The sequence below is a fragment of the Festucalex cinctus genome, chromosome 15 (genome assembly GCF_051991245.1).
Source record: "Festucalex cinctus isolate MCC-2025b chromosome 15, RoL_Fcin_1.0, whole genome shotgun sequence".
Classification (NCBI taxonomy): domain Eukaryota; kingdom Metazoa; phylum Chordata; class Actinopteri; order Syngnathiformes; family Syngnathidae; genus Festucalex; species Festucalex cinctus.
Genome location: NC_135425.1, coordinates 20,999,656 through 21,015,059, shown reverse-complemented (window position 1 = coordinate 21,015,059; position 15,404 = coordinate 20,999,656). Strand labels below are relative to the sequence as shown.

Below are 15,404 nucleotides of genomic sequence, written 5' to 3'. Positions count from 1 at the left end.
CCTAGACCCTAGTTCCAAGTCACTGTGTTATAAAAATTAGTGGGATATATCAGGAAGGGCATATTATGTAAAAACACGGATTGAATACGGCAGAGAAAGCTGTCGAAATGTTCCCCTTATATCTTATATAAGGGTTCACCAATCTGGTCCTCGAGGTCCGGGTTGTCTTGGGTTGTACCTCGCTAGATCGTGGATTTTTTAGACGTGTATAGCCGTCAATGGCAGTGAATGATTTTTTTAATGATAAACATTAAAGTGGGAGGAAAAGCAAAAACCTCTTTATCCTGGCCTCATAGTCAGACTTCTGCTTGAGCATCTCCTGCTTGAGACTGGCCACCAGGCTGTGCAACGCGCTGTGTCCTCCCGCTCCTCCTCCGCTGTACTTGCTCCTGTGCTCGCCTCCGTTCCTCGCCGCCCCGTCCCCTCCCGTCGCCTCCCTGCCGCTGTCCCTGCCCTCGTCCCCGCCCGACTCCCCGCCGCCGCCGCCATCCTGGTTGGGGCCGTCCATCTCCTGGTAATGGCAGCCGTAGAAGTCCTGCTCGGGGCATGTGGTGGTAGAGGAACGGCAGGAGGTGGAATTGTCCGGCAGGGAGATCTCGCAGGAGGACGTGGACCAGGTGGCGCTGTCCACGCTCTGCTTGTCCTCGCAGCTGCTGCTGAGACACGCCACGTGGGCCACGTGGTTGTGCTGCTGCAGGTTCTGATGGTTCAGGTGCACATTGTCGTATGTGGACAGGCGGTTCGGGTTGCACGTTTGATCCCCGTTGGGGCAGTCGCGCGAGCCTTTGTTTACCTCCCGTAACGTGACGCAGCCGTTCGGTAACCAAAGACCAGGACCGGAGACTCCCATGCGGAGAACCCCGTTGGCGTTCCCGCCTCCCGTAACGCCGCCGGTGCCCATTTTGGTACCCGAGGCCTTCAGCGTCCCGTTCCTGCGCCCCGGTAAGCTCCCGCCGCTCATCAAAACCTGACACTTGTCCAGGTTTAGGTCCGAGGAGGGCGGCGAGGAGCTGAAAGATCCATTTGTCACGATCCCGTTTCCTTTACCGAACGCAGGGTTCTTTTTAACCGTGAGCGGCGGGCTCCGGGTATTGTCGAAGCATCCCGGAATGTTCCGAGGGCTGGTGGAGCGCGGGGAGCCTCGGTCGTCCTCGTGCCGGCAAGGAGAGTCCACCGCCTCCCAAACGCAGTGGCGCACCGCCTGCACGTTGTTGTTCTCGACGTTCTGAGCCACCGTCGTCTGGGGCGCAGGTCGCCTCGGCAAGTCCACGTTGTTGTTGTTGGCGAGCTCCGGCGGGCCGGCGGGACTGTCCTCGTCACGAGGGAAGAGCGTGTCGTGCCGGCCGATCAAAACCGCCATCAGCTGTTGGACAAGCACGGTTCCTGCCGACACGAGAACAATCAACTGTTTGGCACGGAAACTTCTGGAGAACTTTCAATACGAACCTTCCATGATGGCAACCGGATCCTTAAATTTTGGCCAGAGGATGTTTGGCCCAAACACCGTAGCCAAGTTCTGCACGCTCATTTTATTCACTCCGGAATATGACTGGACTTCATCAAGAAATCTGCCAAGTAAATGCAAACTTATAGACAGAAATTTGGCAAATTGCGACTTATGAGGTTTCGCCTCGATGGCAGTTAAATGCTGTTAAATTTTTTACTTTTAATTCCATAAAGTTCATTGTGAATGGAAAATGCCTTGACTTGAATTTCTAGGAGTTTTTTCATAGGGCATTTCCATTTTTTTTTTTTACTTTTTTTGCTCAAGAAAAAAAAAAAACTTTTTTCTTATCATTCTAGTTTCACCTTTATTCTTAAAAAGTACATTTTGCTCATAATAGGCAGATTTTTCTAAAACAATTACTACTTTGTTCTAGCATTGTGGTTTTTTTTTAAACAACTTAGGATATACCTACCTAATTTTAATCAAATTTAATATTTCATTTTTTTTCCTGTCCGAATATTCTCTAAAGTCTAAACCAAAACAACTTTTTATTTATTTTTTTTACTTTTGAAAGTTTAAGACCCCCCCGTATAATTGGTGATGACTTTTTTATTAATACCTATTTTTTTCTCTTTTTTTTTAAATTTATTTTCTATTTCTAATATTGTGATTTGTTTCTCATATTATGATTTTTCTCTTCTTTCTCTTCTTAATCGCAAGATATTTTCCTCATAATAGTATTATATTTTTAGTAGTCATTAGCCATTTTTGTCTATTTTTGTAATCTTTTTCAAAACTAACTAAAACTTTAATCTTGTATATTACATTTTCCCACATATATTTGTCATGTGTAAAAAAAAAAAAAAAATCCCCTCGTAGTATGATTTACTACAAAAGTAGTTTTGTATTTTATAGTATTTTTTATTCCTGTATTATTGTGATTTCTTTCTTTATATTTTTAGTATTTCAACACTCACATCATATTCCTAATTTTTTAGGAGAAAAAAAAAAAAAAAAAAGACTATTCTCATCATATATCTATATCAAAGTGGGTACCTGCAGATATACTTGAGAAGGTTGTAGTTGACCGGAGGCAAACCTTCCACAAGCTTTCTCAGCTCCTTCATACCCTGCGGATCATAAAAAAAAAAAAAAAAAAACCTTTCTCATGTCGCTATAATATGTGGCTGAAAAGCATTACCTCAAGAGCATCTGTCTCACCGTGTCGTCCTCCACGCCGAGTAGCTTGGCACAGGCCAGGAAGTCGTCGTACTTGTGGAAGGGCACGACGGGCTCGGGGAGTTCTCGTAGATAGAGCTTGAGCAGCGACGCGACCGTGTGCACGTCTGTGTTACTGCAAAGACAAAATGGATGAAGTTTTACTTGTATATGCTGCTTTTAGCAGCACACGCAAGTGAAGAGGTGCAATCATAAATTGACTATATTTGACATAAAGTATGTTATATATGTCATCAAGTGACTTATCAAGGGATAAGGGAGGTGTTGTTTACTGTTGGTCACATGTCAAAAGAAGCCCACCAGTCAAATAGGGGCTTCTCTCCGCAGTCAAAGGCCTCCTGCAGCTCTTTGACCAGGTTGGCCTGCCCGGGGAGTCGGAATAGACCCTCCTCACGAAGACCCCGCTGCCGGATGAAGTCTGCGCACTGCTCCACCAGCATGGGCGCCATCTTGTTCCCATAGCGACGCTCGTACCGCACTGTCTCCTCCAACTTCTGGCCAAAGATCCCTGCAGCAGCCAAAAAACACAATACCCAGCAGATACATAAAATGAATCGATAACATTTTTAAATGTACCATTAGAATAACAATGAAAAGATACTGCATTGCAGCAAATTAATTTTCATATACTACTAAATTCCAGTGGGGAAAAAAACGATTTATTTGTAGTACTAGGGAACTCTCAATGTTCACCAGATGGTGCTGTTTCCTTTCTTTGTAATATTTCATTCATATTCAATCCATGGTAGGGTAGCTGTACAAACCCAACCCTAATCCAGTGATTCAATTATAATATCACAGTGAGTCATATTATTGCCCTTAATACTGAAAAGGTGCAAAAGCCATAAACATGGTGAGCAGAATTGGCTGGAAATGTTGCCACAAAAAAAAAAAAAAAAAAAAAAAAGAGAGAGAGAGAGAGAGAGAGAGAGAGAAAGAAATACTAAGGCATTTTAAAAATATTTTTAAAGCAAGGAAGAATTAATAAATATTAAGAATAAGAACTGAAAATGATGTACCTTTTTTTTACAAAATACTACAATAAATGTGTAGAAATAAACATGTCCAATAATAACCGTTATGGTGTTATTTTTGGATCAACTTCTTGTTCATATATATCTGAATTTCTGTAGCAGCTTGATGTGGTCCATGAATTCTGCCTAGAAACACGGGAAAGATTTGATTTGTATTTACAAAATTGTCGTTGGAAAATAAATAAGACCAAAAAAAAAAAAGATTGCACATCGTACAGTAGTATTTATATTCCCCTACTGACCCTCCACCTCCTTCCCAAAAAAACCCTATTAGATCAATTTGTCTAACTCTTCTCGTTGTACTCACCCCTCTTGAAGTTGACACACTTGATCAACTTGAGTAGGAAGCTCTTGTTGAGGAATTTACGGTAAGTCAACACACGGAATGTGCTTGAATTAAAGTGCCAGCATTCCACCATTTTACCTACAAAAATGTTTTTTAAAATAGTCAAACAGTGTTACTAAAAAAAAAAAAAAGAAATCTCAAGGAATACAGGTCTATCCGACTGACTGGTGAGGAATGTTTTGAGCAGAAAAGAAAAAGGAGGTCATCCTTGCAGACGGTCTAGTCATGAGTCTGGAAAGGTTTTCTCAAGTCATGTGACGCCCGTGTCTGTGTTGTGATTGTGGACACAGCACAAATGTATGATTCATACAATCTAAATGTCTGAAATTACATTTTGATCCACAAGTTCAAGATCAACAAATGCTGAGCCTGTTTGAAGTCAGTCGCTAAGCAAAACAGCAGCAACTATCAATGCATGTAAACAGTTGCTCAGATGAATTAGTGATGTGTGGAGACGTATTTTGTAAACATGCGTAACATTGTTTAATATTATACCCCCAAAAACGTTCCTCAACATTGCAATTGTGATTTAATGTACGATTATTTTTTATGTATTTTTTTTGACAAAACCCAATTTCTACTTTTATGATACATGCAGCATGATAAATATAAGAATCTACAAAAACCTGTTACGTTCTGGGGTTGGATCCCAAACACGCAGCCATAAATAAGATTTAACTCTTTATTCACACAACTTGACTAAACGAAAAACAACGAGAACGCATCGAGAATCACGAGACGCCAAGCCCCCTTGGGCTGTGGAGATGCACAGAGGAACAGAGGTAATAATCCGATAAAACACGCAGCACATGATTGGTTGTGGCAAGACATGTGGGTAATAGTACTGACATGGAATTATCTGGTTGGCTGTTGACCAGATAAAGAGATGAAAGATTCTTCACATCACATAGCTCCTGACATCACATAGCGTTACCAGTTGAAACCAGATGCTGTTACATCAGTTCAAAACAGACACTGAGCCTTTATGAGCTCAGTCGCTAACCAAATCAGCAGCACATTTTGAGGACAGCCTCTATAAAGTATGGAGTCTTGCTGCATGTTTTAAACCAGTTCCTGCAACCCAATAAACCTAATCTTGCGAGGCGGAGATAGCATTTTTAACAACAATTAGGGTTTCATTCTCAAATGTGGTCGTTCCACAATGTTGTGCGCATCCAGGCTTATGTTCAGGGGAACTACGGAAGGTATTACTTCTCTCCATTCTGATTGTTTCGCTGTAAAAATTACTTTATGATACAAAAGACCTTGACCTCTTTAAAAAGTTCACCAACTGCGAATCCCATTTGAACTCAGTTGTTAACCAAAACAGTCGGCCCTACCAAGACAAACAAACAGCCTCTTACCACATGTTGTAAACAAGTTCCCCGTGCAGCATTAAAGATGATCTGACGTTATGTGAACCTATTAAATCTTGAATTGTGGCCTCTCCACAATGTCGCATTTGTTCCACCCAGTCTGCATCGGTTCTTGCCCCCCTTTTTTTTTTTGCATAATTGTCCTTTGTGTATAAATAAAGGCTTTCCCCCCATCTGTAGTTGAGTAAATAAATTCCTGCATGGGCCGCTATTACAGTACAGTATAGAGCTTAAAAGTTACATTACGAAGCATTGCTGTGTTTTCATTTGAAGGCCGCTTCCAAAAACACCACCAAGCAAAGCCCAATGTTCAAAGTTAACATGCAAACGTTCCCAAAGGACAACCCGACCGCTAATTACCGTGCAGTAAATCTGGAAGGATCCACAAGGAGAGGCCACGGCAGCACATCCCAGAAAGTCTAAATCCAGACCGCAAGCTGGCCCACGATCCGACACGACATGACGGCCAAGCCCCGTTATCAGTCGCTCCCGATCGCACCGCGAGGCCCCCGAGTGGCCAATCGGGCCTCAATCTGCTGCTGCAAGCATAATGTCAAAGATGAATGTGTGCGTGTAATGTGTGTGTGCGGTGTAGGGGAGGGGGTTGGCAGAGGAAGGCCACGTTTCGAGTGGCATCTTTGACAAATGGCTCGTCCCTTTCAAGAGCAGTCAACTGTGATAGACGTCAAAGTCCAAATTGAGGGGCCAACGCGGACCCCTGTGTTCACGAGGTCTGCCTAAGCATGCGGCACGTGTGCCCCGCAACAAGCCCTCCATCAACATGCCAGAATAAAACTCCAAAGTCACTCTTGCACGAATCCATCCAATGCAAGGGCAGGAAAACTTGAATGGATATAAAAAGTCTACACACCCCTGCTCAAATGTCAGGCTTATGTGATATAAACAATGAGAACATGGCAAACAATTGTAAAACCTTTTCCATGATTAATATAAAATACAACCTGTAGAACTCAATTGTAATAAATAAATAAATAAATAAATAAATAAATATGCTGGTGCAGCTGTGCTCATAATTACTCAATTACATTCAGCACACTCTGCACACATCGGCCACCAATTAAAGTGCCACTGATTAACTCCCAATAAATTTCAGATGTTCAGTTGGCTCTCAATTTTATATACAGTCGACCCCCACATACGGCATTTGCAGATTTGCATATGCACAGATTTTTTTTTCTTTTTTTTTCTATTATATATATTTTTTGGATTTTGTTTTATTTTATTGGAAAAATAAAAACAAACCAAAATTAAAAAAAAGTAAAAAAATTAAATACAATTAATAAAATATTAAATAAAATAAAAAAATAATTCAAATGTAAAAATACTCTCTATATACTTATACATAATATTTATTGTGAATATTGAATAATGTAAAATCTAAACTATCCATCCATCCATTGATTTTCTTGACCGCTTATTTCTCACAAGGGTCACGGAAATCTAAATTATCAATTAAAAATATGGATAAATATCAGAGCTGTCAAACGATTACATTTTTAATCAGATTAATCAAATCTCAGAATTTTGATTAATTATGCTTAATCGCGTAATTAATTAAAAAGGATTTTCAACATTTTTTGCCTGCCAAATTTAAAGAGCACCTGCTATGTTTAAATTTTTTCGACAAATTATCAAGGGAATATTCCACATTCTAAAAATTGTAATTATTAATAACATTAATTAAAACAAATGAATTAAAATTGAAATGAATTATTATTGTCTGAATGTATTATTTGTAATGACAATAACACTGCTACTTCTCAACAAATTGGAAGTACCCATTCATATTTGCTGTGGATTTGGCGCACTGTTTTGTTTTGTTTTTTTGTTTTTTTTTCAGTCAATCATTGGCTGTATAGAGCAAGTGACAGCACATCTGTATACTGACCTCCACCAAAAGGCGCCCATATGACCCTGCGGATGGTCTTCACCCAATCTTCCATGTCATTCTGGGTGCTGGCCATAAGGAGGTAGGTCTCATGGTTGGTTGTCATCCGCTCTCTGTCTCCCCCTGTTGACAAAAACAATGGTGTTTGAAAAATGGAAGCGCCCTCCAGATCCAGCTATCTTTGAAACATTTATTTTGTATTTAATACAGAGTATTTTTTTTTTTCTTCACATTAATGTGTCTCAGATCTTATCATGGTGGTGTTGGAGTAAATTTTTTTACATGTGTCTGTCTGACATTGAGAAATTGTCCAATTTAACTTAATTTATCAAAAAATCAGTATTTATTTACAGATAATGTAACTTTGTTCAATCTATGCCAGTGACGGGAAGAATGATTTTTTTTTTTCCACATCGTAAAAACATAACTCTTGTTATATGTGATCATTAGCTTGCACAAACAGCACCTGCCCATTCCAGATGTGCATGCTAATATGAAGCCAAACCAGCTGCACTGAGTGGTCTTTAACTACCACCCCCTCGCCCCAGAACAGGTGCAACCCAACAAAGGGTCCCGCTATGATCCGAATAGCTCACAAGTACCTTTGTGGTTGTTACACGTATACTGATCCCGTCCAGCACAGACATGCACCTTCAGGATGATGCTAGCTAGCTTTCATGCTAACAATGGTGTGAATGGAGCTGCTCCAGTTAGATAGCATTTGTTGGGAGCTGCGACTTGAAGATGTCTATTTTAGCACAAAATCTGGAACGTTCACCTGCTTGAAAAATGTACCCAAGTGCACGTTTTTTTTTTTTTGCAAAATGAAATGAGCACGACAACCATGATGTATCCCACTTGACATCTAGATTTTCATATGCTTCATATTATAGCCTTTTATATTTAAAGAAAAATGCGAAAATTTTGATTGAGGTTAAAAAAAAAAAAGATGCTTTAAAAATTGACATTTTTAGCTTAGCTTTTGTGATCGCGACAAAGTCCGAAGTCTGTCAATGTAGCATGAATTCGTTTTAGGTGGACTTTCTTATTCTTTGACATGAAGAAAATTAATTTGTCAAAACTGAATAAAACATAATATGCATTTTTTTTTTTGTGGCTCATGTTGAATCTTAATGTTGAATCTGGCTGGCAACCAGTTCAGGGTGTACCCCGCCTACTGCCCGAAGCCAGCTGGGATAGGCTCCAGCACTCGAGACCCTTGTGAGGAGCAAGCGGTTAAGAAAATGGATGGATGAATCTTAAGTATTGTTACATATATATGAATAAAACTGTGACAAACATGTTCCGTGAACAAAACAAATTATTATAGAATATCATACTAAATCAAGATTGTTCCCACAGCACAACAACATTAACATTAATACAAAATTGAAATAATTCATGGCACTCGGCCGTCTTCCAAATAAACGAGGTGACTGATAAATGGTTATACTACAAGGCCAAAACTAAAACATTTGGCTGAACTCAGCGTGTGAGTTTGCCAAGCAGACAAAACTATAACTATGTAAATAAAACAATCCGGGGGAACGTATAAGACTTGCAATTGTCTGAACCTACAGTGCCTAGCAAATGTATTACACCACCTGCCACTACAGAAGTTAGGTAGGAATTGACCTTATGGAAAGTATTTTCCTAGGTGTTTAATACATCTGTATAATATATGAGATTAAGTTTTTAAATTGATCAACTGAAATTAACTTTTTCTACTACATTCACTGCACCTCTACATCCAAGGAAAAATATTTTACGTAACCAGTCTGGGGATGAAAAAAACAACAATAAATACCATTCATTACAGAACAATAGAGAAAATGCACATCAGTCAGCAGTGACATGATTTGAAGCACCCAGCATTACCTGATGGCGAAGAAAGTAACTCAGACAATCCGTACAAAGGCAAACTAGGAACGGTCGCATGTACCACTTCCATACCTCCACCGGATAATCCGGTGAGGGTTAGTAAAGAGTCGAAAGTCTTGCAAGAGAATCCTCAACTTGAGCACGGCGGCTCTGCACTGAGGAATGAGCACAGCTGAGAGGGTGTGAAAGAGAAAGGCAAGGAGGCGAGGTTTGCAGAGGGGGTTGGTGAGCACGCACGCACGCACGCCCTCTCTTTAGCACAGTAACGGGAACAATGGGAAGATCTCGGCCGCGACCCCATCGGCAAACATGGAAGGCCCATTCACACCGTGATGTTTCTCCAAACACGCGCTTAAAACATCATGATGTCATCTATTAGCTTTCCCATGTTTCATTCAATGACCCATCAATTTCTAGCCTTTTCCCTGATTAAAAAAAATGCTTTTGTATATTTAAGACCCTTTTAATCTAAAAAGAAGATTCTTTTTGTATGTTTTTAATAGTGTTGTTCCGATACTGTTTTTTGGCTCCCGATACCGATACCCAGGTTTGCAGTATCGGCCGATACCGATACCATACCGATACTTAAGGTTTTTTTTCCTCAACATGAAAAAGCTGTCATGCCATTGGTTCAGAGCATTCAAGGGCCAATAGGATATCTTAGATCGGCATGCAGTGAACATGTCACATACCAGTGAATGTCGTGCACCAGCAAGACACAAGATTCTGCATCCAAAATCCTATATTAGCGTTGGAATTAATGGTATCGGCATGTTACTTGGGAGTAGTCACCGATACCGATACCACTGTTTTAATGCAGTATCGGCACCTCTGCCGATACCAGTATCGGTATCGGAACAACACTAGTTTTTAATGTTTAACATTTTCAAATCCAAAGTTGTGACAATGAAAGCATTTTAACTTGGGGAGGCAGCAAGTTTACGCACTACATTGGCTACGTTTACATGCGGTCAATAACCCTTTCAAACCATCTGCTGTCAAGCTAAAGGATGATCTTGTGGTTAAAATTAATAGTGTGATTAATCTGCATTAATACATGATTAATGCGATAAAGTTTTTTAATTAATTAGTTCACGCTTTAACTTTGACAGCACTAAAGTCCGTGCGTCTTGTGCGCAACCCAGCAGAAATACACAAGCAGAGGTAAACAAAAATTTCGATGCAGCACAGACCAGCGTAATGGAGCAGACCATGCACGACCTTCTAGGGATCTCTGTACCTCATCCTTATGTGTACTTCTGGGTGTCCCGCTTCTCTCATCGTGGGACATTTCTTCCCATCTAGTACTAGACTCCCCTTTCACTCGACCCCCCAGGTGGATGGTATCAATGGTCGACGATGTCACTATCAAGGTAACATTACCTGAGTCCCCAAAGACGCTATCTGCCCGAGAACACAGACCCCCATAGAGCCACAATGGCTATCCATTACCATCTGATGCTCAATGAGTAACAAGGGGAAAATAGGGGGCGGGGGGTCTGCCTGACTGACTCCATCTAAAGGGTAAAGATGCGATCACGGCGCCAAAACATGTGGAATAATGATCTTTTCTGTCAAACATGAAATCCAAGCTTGAAATCTGCCACTGTGGTTTTCCTACTTTTGCAGCTGCAGGACACTCCAAAGCAGTGGGAGGGGTGATGGGGGTCATCACGTTCAAGGGTGGTCACCAGGCTGTCCGGGCAGCCTCCGTTCTGTTTTCATGCCGAGCAAATAACAGACTGTGTATGTGTGCGTGTGTTCTGCCAAGGCTGCTGTAAATACACTATTATGTAAGCGCAATTCAGCGCAACTTCACAGCAGTAGGAACTGTCTGGTCGGAAGCTTGTGAGGGAATCAGATGACCAGATACAGACACTCAAAAGTGTGCGTGTTATTATTATTATATTATTAAAAGCATCATCCTCACCTTTGCCAATTTGCTTGTTTGTTAGCAGTATTACACCAAAATTAATGGGGATTTGGGGTGAACGCATTCATTATTTTAAGTTACCATGAAAAATTGTGGATTTTTGCATCATTAACACAGTAGGTCAATCGGGGGTCTGCAACCTGTGGTTCTGGGGCCACATGTTGCTCTTTAGTCCCTCTCTAATATTATATAAATGAATTAATGATTTAAATTTAAAAAAAAAATGAATTATTAAATATTCAAACATTAAGTTCCAAATTTGGAAGTTGTCAGAAAATGAGAGACGAAAGGTAGATGAAAAGTTGTTTTAAAAATTACCTAAAAATGTCCAAAAAGGGACCATAAAATGTCCAAAAGGAAGAGGAAAAGAAACAAATCCCATAAAATGTCTTTGGAATTGCAAAAAAAAAAAAAAAAAAAAAAGACAGACAATTGAATAAAAAGGCAGAAAAGAAAAACATTCAAACAACATTCAACATTCAAAAAGTAGACTTAAAATGTTCAAAAACAAAAAGAATTCCCAAAAATGGCCATAAAATGTTCACAAAATTGCCAAAAAAAAAATGTCAGCAAATTGATTTGAGAAGGCAGGAAAGAAATTTCTCAAAAAGTAACCATAAAATGTCTAAAAACAAAAGAAGAAAACCTGAAAATATCCATAAAATGCTCACAAAACTGCCAAAAATGTCAGATAATTGATAGCAAGGAAAAAAGGCAGAAAAAATGTAAAAAAATAGCCATAAAATGTCCCCCAAAAATAAAAATAAAATAAAAAATAAGAAGAGAGGCAGAAGATTGCCATAGTTTGTCCAAAAAAATTGCCAAAAATGTCAGATTTGACAGAAAAGCAGAAATATCTAAAAATATATGAAAAAAACGTGTTGCACCTCTAATTAGCACTGGGGCCCTCAGTACATTAGACTAACACTAACACACTGTTTCCATTATCACAATATTCAAATGTTTTGTGGCTCCAGACACATTTTTTGTGATTTATTTGACCTAAAATGACTTTTTCTAGGAAAGGTTACTGACACCTGGGTTAGATTATGTTCGGAGAACCTAAATAAATCCACTTTAAAGTCTTAAGGGTTTTGGCAGATTGTTGTCAGCTGCTGTCACTGGAACTTGAACATCAGCGATCCAAACACTTCATTGGAAGCTTCTTGGAAGGAGTGGCGCATACGAGTGCAACAGGGAAAACCGCAATTGTCCTCACCAGAGAACTCTTAAAAGGACAACTCAGTATTTTCATCCCACAGTTGTGTGCAGTATGTGGCGTGTCATGTTATGGCAGACACTCATTTGTACTCAAAGTACACATCACTCAAGGACAAAAATGTGTCTTGTGTGCATGTATTCAGTAGTTCATATACAGAATTCAATTCAACCTAAAATGTGTTGCAGGGCGAACTGTCATCAGTGTTAATTCGACAAATATGTCAGCAGCCCAGCGTGTGAGGTGAACCCGCATCCCGAAGACGAGGAGCAGACAAGTCGCTTACTAATACGTGCGAATATCACCTTTCAGCACTGATGACAGCCCTGGGCCAGATGCACACCTGCACTCCCCAAAGCCAAAATTGGTAGTTTGAGCCTCTTTTTGAAAGCCCTTTGAAGCTTTTTTTTTTTTTTTTGTAAAAGAAAAGGCCCCATAACCTCCTGATTTATTGTAACAAATTGTTGCACATCAGCACACCAGCTGAATTCTCCTCCGTGAGAAACTAAAAGATTAGCAGTAAAGTGCATGATCAATTTCACACACTTTTGTTGAGTAATGACTTAAGTCTGGCGATGTGACAGGGACTGTAAATCAACATTTTCATCTGCTGGATTGATTTCAGCTACTGAAGGGCCTGTCAAGAAGGCACATTATCTTGATGGAAAGAGAGAGAAATCTGACATTCGTTACTCAGTAGACCTCATCACTTCATATTGCCACATAGTGACTGACATGGGGGATTACAGCAGGTGGATTCGACACTGAGGCCTGTGTCTGCATCTTTCACCATCATTTTTAACACGTGAGAGTCAAACTTTGGCTAACGCGCCAAATACAACCCCCGTCTGTGCCGCCGCCGCGTCACATCCTTGTTGTTTTCTTTGACAAAGCCGACCAAAGCGGCGCTGGCTGGATCAGAGCAGAAAAAAAAAAGGGTCACAGGCGGGTGATAATCAGAATGCAGGCAGTAAAGCCAGCAGCTCTTCGCTAGGCTAGACGCTAGCTCGTCTGTCAGGCAGGTTGGAATCTAACTATTATGCTACCTGCGTTTAGGTCTTCTCGTGGTGCCGCAAATCCCCAAAAATGTACTTCAACCAATTTCTTAAGCAAAGATACTGACTCAAGATCTGGATCAAGATCTCTTCAGCTGGTCAAATTGAGGGAAGTAGCATCAATTAACATTGTACGCTTGATAAAACAAAGTAACTCAATCAATGTCATTGTCATAATTCATTAACTCATAAACATGAGCACCTTCAATTTGTTTTAAAATAAGCTCTTTATCTCTTCAGCATGAACTAGTCTGCCTCGAGCAAAGTGACACATGAGACAGTTGGATGTTTTTTTTTGTTTTTTGTTTTGTTAACTCATGTTGGATTTTTAGTCCTTGGGCAAGACTTCTTAAAGCTGCATACTTGGACTACAAACACACTCGAGTGGCATTTAAACCACATGTGTGGTTTTAGGAGCTTATAGTTGCAAACTGCTGTGATGAGCAACTCCTTCATGTTATTTTAAGACACAAAACTGAATGAAAGACTTCACAAACAAGAGTGCAGACAACTCACAAGTCCTCCACTCAACACCGGAGAGCCCCAGGGCAGTTTGCTAAGCCCCTTGATGTTCATGATGTGCATACAAGAGTGTAGCCCATGACCTGGAGAGAACCTGTCACATGGAAAGAGAGAGCCTTTGGAATTTTGGAGAGAGAGTGATGCTGCAGAACATTGTCACAGACATTACTGGGAGCATTAGCCCACTAGTTTGGGGATCAGACTGTAAAACTTAAAAAAATAAAATTGGGACAGGGTGATATGTGCCTTTGAATCAGATACTGAAGACTCATTTGAGACTTTAAGGTCTACGGTGTCTTACCTGGGTCTGCATCAATACTCTCTAAAGGACCAAAATACTCTGAATAACCCAAATATGCTCTTATTCTGGTTTTTAAAAACCCGAATAAGACCCCTAGGTTACCCATTTCAAAACCCGAATTCTTGCACATATAAACACATTCGGAACACCTCGATTGAACGGTGCATTGTTTTTCGCTGTGCGCATGCTCTCTATAGTCTTCTTTGTCTTCTTTTCTTCTTCTTCGCTTATTTTAATTCGCATGGAATTTTGGTCTTTGTAGTAACAACTTGTATGTGCAGCTCCGTCCCACTCGTTTGTGCCCATTATACAAGTATATAAGTCTGTGCTTCTGGCGTGTCACCCACTGGAAATACTCAAGCCAGTGTAAACAAACATGACGCTCGCACCAAAGAACCACACTTCTGGAGTGAGGAGGAAGCCGAATACTTTACTTAGTGTGGTGAATAAATAGAATGTCTTTATTGAACGTAATAAGTTAAAAGCGTTATTTACGTAATTACGTTGTCCACGCATCACGGTTCGAACGGGATATTTCAATCGAGCACGAATGACCATGTACACGAGAATAACACGGTCCGCCACACATGTGAACGTGCTGCCTCGATTGTTTCAGAAACCGGAATTCTGACCTTAACCTGAATATTGACTAGTCAGTGTCTTAGTTGTGAAATGAAAGGGCACAGTATTGATAACCGCTAAGACCAAAGAGATTGAAAACCCTCACACATATGGAAATTAGATTTGAAACACCGATGCAGTGCCCTTACGCAAAGCCTTGAAGTCTTAGTTGGGCCTGTGTGGTTTACAATGACTTGTCTGGCAACTGGAAAATCACCCTCTCACGACTTACTAAGAACCAATGAAGTTGAAGACCCTCTGTGAACCCAGATAAGGAAATTAGGCTCTGAAACACTGGATAACCTTGAGCAAGGCAATAAAGGCTCAGCTGGGCCTTTAAAATATACAATGACTTGACTGAGAGACAGAGCGTCAAAGCAAGGATCAAAGAAGCTGAAGACATGCTATCACCCAAGATATGGAAATTGGGAGTCGTTGCTACACTGTTGCCATGGTGCTCTTGAGCAAAGCATAGAACTGCCAGATGAAGACACTTGCTGTTATAAATTCAATGCATCAGA

At 40.5% G+C, this 15,404-nt stretch overlaps 1 protein-coding gene across 8 annotated transcripts in view; it reads right to left on the bottom strand.

The window, feature by feature from the left end:
- arhgap24 (Rho GTPase activating protein 24) overlaps nucleotides 1-15,404 on the bottom strand; it is a 47,300-nt gene that overhangs the window by 1,882 nt on the left and 30,014 nt on the right. For 4 of the 8 annotated variants that reach the window (XM_077497459.1, XM_077497457.1, XM_077497458.1 and 1 more), the window contains 6 exons: nucleotides 7,352-7,474; nucleotides 2,987-3,194; nucleotides 2,669-2,801; nucleotides 2,504-2,577; nucleotides 1,447-1,568; nucleotides 276-1,383 (listed from right to left, as the gene is read on the bottom strand). In XM_077497459.1, coding sequence (XP_077353585.1) covers nucleotides 276-1,383; nucleotides 1,447-1,568; nucleotides 2,504-2,577; nucleotides 2,669-2,801; nucleotides 2,987-3,194; nucleotides 7,352-7,474 — 1,768 coding nt within the window. Of the gene's footprint in view, nucleotides 1-275; nucleotides 1,384-1,446; nucleotides 1,569-2,503; nucleotides 2,578-2,668; nucleotides 2,802-2,986; nucleotides 3,195-5,802; nucleotides 5,937-7,351; nucleotides 7,475-9,229; nucleotides 9,376-10,853; nucleotides 10,897-13,955; nucleotides 14,056-15,404 lie in introns of those variants that run through there. The other 4 variants (XM_077497464.1, XM_077497463.1, XM_077497461.1 and 1 more) reach the window with 4 other exon arrangements.